Here is an 8,965-nt window from a genome sequence, read left to right as displayed (position 1 = left end):
CCCACCCCCAGTGGACACACCAGCCCCACCCCCAATCCTGTCTGCCTTTCCCTCCCACCCCAGTTTATTTAAATAGAGTTCCTGATGTGGCTCCTGGCACCAACAAATGTCTGTACAAGCAGAGGACCTGGTCAACAATCACACGATTTAAAGTAAGCTGCCTGGTTGTACACTGGGTCCTGGGAATGTCTGCACACACCCCAAGTTGATTTCCTGGTTATAGACCAGAATGAAAGTAAAGAGTGTGTCATACATAATTTAAGATCATAATAAGATTTAATAAAAGGATAAAGGGATAAGATTATGAGCCTATTAACATATGTCCAAATGGCACAATGTGGTGTTATGCAGAATTACTTGAGTTAGCTCAGGCACTGGAAGCACTCAAACTATGCTAGTTCAGTTCTCCACTTAGAATACTTTGCCTTTCTGAGCTTTTTCAGATTTAGTTGTGGCTGCTGTCTCCAATACTAGTTAGGCATTTTATCCAATGATTCTTTAATGCAAAATATATAAGCAATTCAGGCAGCAAGAACCAGTACCCAGGATTTACCCTGCCCAGCAAAGAAGCCTAACACTACTGTACAGTAGGGCTGTGTGAAATGTCAATGCCTGTTTTGTTTCAACACTCTTTCAACTCATTTTCAGCTCAAAACAGTGAAATCAAAATGAAATGAAGGGCTTCAAAACAGCCTTGAAATGAAACAAGGCAAGTCAAAATGTTTCAAAAATTTCGAAACATTTTGAGTTTTGAAGCAGCCAGCTGCCAGGTGGGAGACAAGGGAGAACGAGCACTGCACTCCCAGCAGCTCCACAATCCCATGTGGCTCATCCAGGAGCACAGCCCTGGTTCTCCCTGCCTCCTGTGGCCAGGCTGCAGGAAGCCAATTGCAGTGCAGGAGAAGAGAACTGAGCCCAGAACTGAGCACTCAGCTCCTTTCCCCAGCTCACCAGTCCAAGGCAGCAGCACCCAGCTTCCCTTCCAGGGTTGCGGACCCCTGATCTGCCTGCTGGATGACAGAAAATGTTTTGAGCTTCCCCATTATAGCCTATGGGCGAAACAGTGTCAAAACAGCATCACTGTTTCAATGAAACAAAACAGAACAGCAGTTTTGTATGAAAACAAAAGACTGTTCCATTGAAACCTTGAAACACAAGTCGCAATGGAACGGTGCCATTTCGCACCGCCCTACTGTACAGCCACATTCCCTCTTATTTGCTCCCTGAATGGTACAGACATTACATAGTATAGGATAAAATGGATAAACAGCATTAGGAACAGGGCCCAGAACAGACGGCTTTCTCCCTCCATCCAGAAGCAGTGCCTACCACATTGGGCCACAAACTAACACTTTCTTGCTTGCATTTCTTGTGCCCCCAAGTCTCTTTCCTCTTGACTGCCCAGAGGCTTACCAACAACAAGAGAGCTTTCATTCCCATATTGCTAATGTCCTGAAATTTAGGGTATCACCCTAAAAGTAAGAGGATGAAGTTGGCCTAAAAACGAGGTTTCCCACTTCCTAGACATTTTTTTTGAAAAAAAAAAATAGAGGTCCTTCTTCTCCCTTGTCTGACAGGTAGGCATTCCTCCAAGTAAACTGGATCTGAATGGAACATCACGCTCTTAGTGACTTGGGTAAACGGAATCCAAACAAGATGGAAGCATGTTAGCTTTTCCACAAGTCTGGCTATTGAAAAAATGGGGAATACACATGTAGCTCTCTGGGACAAAATAGGATTGGTTACTGCAGAGTACAAAAAGGATTAGCCTTTGGGATGAAAGGGGACTTAGCCATTGAGAGAATGGGGGATTTGGATCCCTTGGAGTTGGAATAGGATTAGGTATCCTGAAGGAGGTGGCCAAGTTTGGGACAATTTGCAAGTTTAAATAGAGGCTCCTTAGAGGCGAAAATAGAATTGGGATCATAGTATTCAACAGATCAATAGGATGCTTACAATAAATGAAAATATATTAATTTCTGAAACATGCTTATAACACCTAGTAACCTCTAGTTAATGCTACATAAACAATGTAGGTACACATAAAATAAATCATGTCCTTGATATCTCATTGGCTTCTGTGGCAGGCCAACATTTCTGCAAAAATTGTCAGGTTTCTGTGAAGCCAAGATCAATGGCCCTCAAGTTGGTTTATGTGGCTAAAGTGGTGGATATTTACCCCTCTGAACACAGTGCAACCTTTATGAGTGATCTTTGTAATGGCATCAAATAGGAGTTTGGGGTGTATCAGCATTATTGAAGTGTAGCTGTCCCCATTTTTTGATACTACTCAATTCTGTATAGAAACAGCTATATAATACAGATTTCTAGAGGATACAGAACTATCAAATAAAGTCAAATAATATCCAAATAGCAATCAAGCTGATAAAGCTATTTTCTTTTGCAATTTAAGAAACACGCATTGATTAAGAGTCATTTAATTTAGTTGATTCAGCAAACACTTACTATATGAGCATCCGTAAACCTCAATACGCATTCCAATTCTACCATTGGGATTCCAGTCCAAGGGGACAAAACGAAGAAATCTTGCTTTGATGGAATGTTGGAGCCTATAGTGCACAACACTGTCTGCATTTGTGTTTCCTGAAAAAGCCTAGAAGAAATGGAAAAAAAAATGACTATATCTATACTGAATACATATGTATATAAAAGCAGTCTTGACCTATTACTCCTCATTTTATAGCCATATCTATGAAACACTTAGGCATGTAAATAAATTTATGTAAGTTCCACTGAGTTTCTTGATAATGTTCATGAGTTAACTCACTCATATGCTTAAGTGTTTGCAGGATCAAGTACTCAGAAATGTAACTTTTCATCAGCCTATGTATATCGTGTTTATTTGAGTGCCATTAATTTTTTAACATTAAAACAAGGGAATGTGTTAAAAAATCTGTCAATTATATGTTAAAACACTTGCATATTTCAGAGCATTTTACCATCTAATATTCTCTATGGATAAGTTAGCATATATATTTCTCTGTTCTCAAGAGTAGTTTAATTTTTGATACCCTGTTTCACTTCAGCTGTGAGCTAAAGTGAACCCAAGAACTCTTATCCAGTACTCTGGATTTCCACCTAGTAAAGAGAAATTATTATAACAGAAATTTTAAACAGCAATTTTGTAAAATAAAAAAACTGTCCCTGTACTTTATTTGAAAGGTAGAAGGGCAATGGATTAAAAGAAAAACCCTGGGTTTTTTTACATGCATGCAATCAATACCCTTGCTTCACTTACCAAAAGAAACAGGTTAAAATATCTGCTAGCTAAGCATTATGAATTTTGGTATTGTAAAAAGAAGAGAAACTCTTTTAGATATTTGTAGTAGATTTCTTATATTTCTTATATTATTTTATTATTGGTTTGTGTTATAAAAGATGCAACAAAGTATTCAAAACATTTATGTTTTAGGTTTAAATACTTGATAATTCAGACAGAGAATACTATCCCAAAAAACATTATCCGGAGCAAATCACAGTAGCTATTTCCAGATATGAACAACAGGAACATATTCAAATTTAATAAACAGTACATTTTCATTTCTATTATGTTTTGATTATTATGAGACATTTGCTATTGCTGTATGCTAAATATTTGTTCCAAATATAGAAGGATATTTAAGCCAGCTTGTTCCATTTTGAAATTTCTCACCACATCTTTTTGCATAAGCAGCAGGGGTGAGTTTCAGCACATTCATCATCACATGTCCCCTAAGTAGAGATGAATCTTACCACCTTCCCTCCCGTATCCTAACAGAATTTCAAATTAATTGTTAGCTTGGAACATTCTGTATGAAGAAACAGCTAGTGAATGGGCTCATTAGAGCTAACCTATTAAGCCAGTAATAAGCAATGAGAGTCAGCAACTCTAAATGCCTATACCACTTTCAGCTTCATGCTTTATAATCTCACTGTCACAGTGGGTGAAGACAGAAACACTGTAAAACAAACACAGGAGAACTGCTTCTATTTTCAGTACAAGACCCCTCCCAACCTCTTGTCCCTTGGAATCCTTATTTGTAATCTCTAATAGATGTAACTGCTACTGAATGTGCCAATTAGTTTGTTGACTGAACCAGAACCCAAGCCCCAGAAGCTTAAGTGCTGTGAGCAAATGAAATGTTCCATTAAGACTTCAATTTTTTCAAGATCATTTTCAGAGGGCATGCACCTAGTGAAAATTAACTTTTGAAAACAGACTGTGTATGGTCTACTTTTTTTTCCTTCAGGGCACACTTGAATCATATGTTCTTAATTCAAAATTAACTTTCAGACATCAAAAATAAGCTAAAAGTGATTCAAACTCACATTTAAACCATTCAAAGAGGTCAGTTTTGAAACCAAGATTTTCTAGCTGTCATTTTACAAAGCCTTTAGCTGCAAAGAATAGGTTCAAAATATAATCATTCAGTCAAGTAGTAAATGTACCTATATTAACTGATTTAAAATATTTTGAAGGTTAAAATCCTTCTCGGTTCTTATCACATTTCAAGGTGAAGAGAGAAACCACTTTTTCACTCTGCCTATTTTTCTTCATTGGATTGTAAGTGCCAAAGGCCCAATGTCAAGCCTCTAATGTAAATTAGAGGCTTTGTAGAGAATTAGTACCTTCAACTCAGTGACAATCTTCATATCAGTAAAACTATGGATTTACTATCCAATCCTGCCATCTTTTAAGCATTCAAAGCACTGAGCTTATAAAAGTTCTATTTGATTACTAATGTGTCCAAACATTTGTAGGAATCATGCCATAGCTGTGGACTAGTTAGGGACTTGTCTGCAGGCAGGAGGGTCCTCACAACCTGCTTAATTTAGCTTTGACAAAAAGCCACAATTAGGTATTACACAATAAAAAATTATATTAAAAGAACATTTTTAAAGTTATTAAGATAATGACTCAAAACTGAGGAAACATCAAGCGCCAAAATGAAAGCTCACTTTTGAAGCTTAAGTCAACTTCCTTGTGCATATATATTATGGACTGCCTACATCAGGGGCAGGCAATTATTTCAGGTAGAGGGCCACTTAACTAGGTTCGGTGAGCTTTCAAGTGCCGCATGGGTAGCCCCACCCCATTGACAGTTGCCTTGCCCCCTGGTCGCCACGTTGGGACCAAAAGTTCCACCCCTAACCCCTGACCTTTGCCACCAGAAGTCCTCTTGCCCCTAGGAAATACTCGTTTTGAGAGGGGTGGTTGCTACCTTAGAACCAGGAAAAAAAACCCAAAAAACAAAAAACAAATTATACATTAAAAGTCAAACATCAACTATAACGTATTTTAATTTTATTACCAAAAATATTTTTGTCATAATATGTGTTTGCTTACTTGTATATAGAGGTGATTGCATAATAACTTAAAAAATATATTCTTAGCCTTGTATATTGTGTGGGGGTGTGGCTGGGTGTGTGTGTGTATGGTGGGGTATGTGGGGAGCGTGTGAGGGGGTGTGGCTGTGAATGAGGGGACATAGGGTATGTTGGAGGGCTGTGCATATGTGAGAGGTTGTGGGAGAAGAGTATGGTTGTATGCTGTTTGTGGGGTCTGAGGACCCTCCCCCCCATGGTGCAGCCACTGGCAGGGGCACTTGGGGTGCTCATGTCCAGTGGGGCCAGCACTGAACATCACGGTGAGGAATGCAGGCCCCACCAGGTCATCTCTATCACAGGCACTCCCTGCTGTGCATGCACAGCCCCTGCACTCATGCAACAGGGGAGGGACGCCCCATGTGCTGGAGTTGGCTGCCTTCCCCCCCCCAGCTAGCTCCAGTGTGTGGGGCTTGCTTCCCATGGTGCATGAGTGAAAAGGCTGTGTGTGCATGGTGGGGAGTGCTGGTAATAGAGATGGCCCAGCAAAGTCTGTGCTTCTCACTGCAATGTGAAGCACTGCCTGGAGCTGGTACTGGGCATGAGCACCCAGAGTGCCCCTGCCTGCTGCTGTTGCTGCCACTTCCTGCCAGAGCTGCACACCATGAAGGGAGTGTGGGAGGGATTCCTCACACCCTCCCACCCCTCAAACTCACACGCTGTCTACCCAAGCTCCACACTGCTGCTGCCCCCTGGGTGTGGTCTCCACACTGCTGCCAGCCCCATCCCCATGCTTTGAATTTCCACCCAGCTGCAGCTTTGCCCGCATCACTTTCCTACCTGCTGCTTGGATCCAGCAGGGCACCAGAAAAGCAGAACAGGTCCCTGGTGGCTGCAGCAGCAGCAGTGCCACCACGAAGCTGTGTACTGGCCGGGGTGGGAGTAAGGTACAATAGGGTATGTTGAGGGGGGTGTATACCTGGGTGCCTTGCTGCAATCTTCATGGGCAGAAGAGCTGAGCACAGTACAGCTCATTGGTGGGTAATGAGGGCTGGCTGAAAGTCCCTGATGGGCCAGAGACCACCCACAAGCTGTATTTTGCCCACCCCCAAACTACATGATAGCATGCTGCTTTTAACATAGGAGCCCTGTCACATTTGATACACAAATGCTCACATGAGTTACCTCTACACCACAGATATCATAGGTGTGGAGACAGCCATGACAGCCAGATCCTGGAATTAATCTAGCCATGACAGCACGGAGTTCCTTTTCCTAGTAGATTCCAAAGTGTAATGTTGCATACAAGATAATAAGTATTGTGTGCTGAGTTTTGAATTCTATATGCATGTTATGCATTCTGTCAGCAGAGGGTACTGCTTGAACTGCATTATCTAGGGTTGATGTTTCTTGTTCCATTTTACCCATATAATATCGGGAAGTTTCAGCTGTTGTTAATAAGTATGGTTCCCCTGTTTTCCTTGTGTGATCTCTCTAGGACAAGAACCCTACAGATTTAACTTTATTAGTGAATGTTAAAAGGGGAATTCCAAAGATGAAGGGGTAAAAGGAAATACAAAGTGGCTACATAGTAGTGGGTGAGGGGAGGATGCAACTAATTACACAGCAAAATTTGGCATACTTAGTGCAGCGGTGGGTTAGGGTGAGGAACTTGGGAGCTAAAGGCACCACACTTACAAAGAAGAGAGGATATAAAATGTCCTGCACAAGCAATCCACATCATTACAGAGTGATGGGTTTTAAAGGACACACACAGATACAAGTAACAATATAAGGTACAATTGTGGGGGTGAGGTACAGTCTAGGCATAAGAGTTCTTAGTCATGATCTGTTGGAAAAGGTGTTCAGGCAGCTTCTGGCCAGTGGCCTGGAGTCCAGCTACTGGTGCTCACCCATAATGTGCTTGGCGTAGATGTCCCTCGACCATCTGAGGGTGTCAGACACCATGAGGCACCTCATTAATTTGGCATAGCAGCAGGATACTCAGCAGACACACAGAATCCTCTTGTTGCTGGGCTCCCATGCTTTGAGTGCTCATCAGATCAGTGCCTCAACCATCATCTCATATTCCTGGCTCCTCATCGTGTCCACTAATGGCTTATACTTTGCCAGCTTCCACTTGCAGGCTTTGATGACAGCCAGCTGCCAGTTCTCAAATGGGATGTTGACATCGACCATCATAATGTGCCTGTTTTCTTTGTCAGCCGCAACAATGTCTGGGTACAGTTGGCTCTCACAGCCTGGGATAGTCCCAGCTGAGGCTGGAATGCCCTTCACCAGCTGGACCTGGATGGCTTTGCGGCAGACAAAGCCATGCTCTAGCATGGGGCTTTCAGGTGTACAGCATGTGGGGAAGGGTCCCTGACTTATAGACACATCTTCAGCACCTCTTGTTGTGGTTTATGAACCAGACTGCACTGTTGAGCAGGAGGCAGTTGAGTTGGGCATGGTGGATGAAGCACTAGTCTGTAAAGCACGTGAAGTTCTCACTGAGCATGAAGTGGTTGCTCATCTTCAACTTCAGGATGTGCTCAAAGACCTTACCCTGGTTGATCACTGGCATACTTGGCTCTGACAGCATCCTTTAGGACCCTCTCCAGGCAGGACCTTGGGGGGTGGAGCATGGTGATGAAGCTGATGCTGGGGCCTGGGAGCAGTGGGACTCACAGCTTCTGGTGCTCCTCAGACCAGGTCCAGGCACAGCTGATGAGCTTACTGAGGTGCTGCATGGCATTGCAAGCTCAGCTTCACAGTAAGGTGAAATCCTCGCCATGTCAGTTGAACTCATCCCCCAGTGAACCACTCAGGAAGTGACCAGGTCTTTGCAAGTGGCCTGTCTGGCAATCTTCCTGGGGTCAGTCTCTCCCAGGATGCTGGCAGTGATGCTGCTCTCAAGATCATAAGGGCACACTGAGAAGCAGAAGATATGGGTGACCATCTTGATGCCATAGAGGTCACCCTTGAGGGGGAGCTTGGCACCATCCTGCCAGTAAGGGACAGGCAGGTGTAGCATAAACCCCAGTTTCTTTTTTTTATTTTTTTAATTGCATTCCCTCCCCTTCCCTAACCATTTCTGACTTTTTCTCTCCCTCTCTATTCCCTATAGATAAGTATAAGTGAGCTCAAACTTAGGATAAGCTTTAAACATTTTTATTTTGGTACCAAGTTTTTGGTTTTGGATATCCACTGTTTTATATTGTATAATTATTAGGTTTGTATTATTTATTACTGTTGTATATTGTATTATTATCATTTTTGTATTGATTTTTATTGTTTCATATGGATATTGTATGGCTTAGGCTTGTATTTGTAAGTGAACCAAAGTCATGTCAAGTTTCCATTTTATATGTCAAGCCTCCATTTTCTGTCCTCTGTCAGGGCATCCTGTGTTGCAACAATATGATTCATTGTACCCCTCCCATGTAAATTCGTTCCCTGATAAATGAGAATGATTGGGAATGATTGAAATACAATGGTAGCAGGCCTTTACTGAATGGCCTGTAATGACTGGGCCATCACCTCACATTGATTCATCCAAGAACCAAGGACCTCACCCAGGAACAGAGACAAGGCCAGCATTTGTAAAACAAAAGACCCTGCAGAACCAGCAACTCTCACC

The 8,965-nt window shown here is 42.2% G+C and overlaps 1 protein-coding gene across 1 annotated transcript in view; it reads right to left on the bottom strand.

Moving 5' to 3' along the window:
• LOC109297528 (contactin-associated protein-like 4) overlaps positions 1-8,965 on the bottom strand; it is a 582,246-nt gene that overhangs the window by 198,111 nt on the left and 375,170 nt on the right. Inside the window, exon 4 of the mRNA XM_019517318.1 lies at positions 2,467-2,614. Within this exon, the coding sequence (XP_019372863.1) occupies positions 2,467-2,614 (148 nt within the window). The remainder of the gene's footprint in view (positions 1-2,466; positions 2,615-8,965) is intronic.

The sequence above is a fragment of the Gavialis gangeticus genome, unplaced genomic scaffold (genome assembly GCF_001723915.1).
Source record: "Gavialis gangeticus isolate Ggan-Ray unplaced genomic scaffold, GavGan_comp1, whole genome shotgun sequence".
Taxonomy (NCBI): domain Eukaryota; kingdom Metazoa; phylum Chordata; order Crocodylia; family Gavialidae; genus Gavialis; species Gavialis gangeticus.
This window is presented reverse-complemented; position numbering and strand designations above follow the sequence as displayed.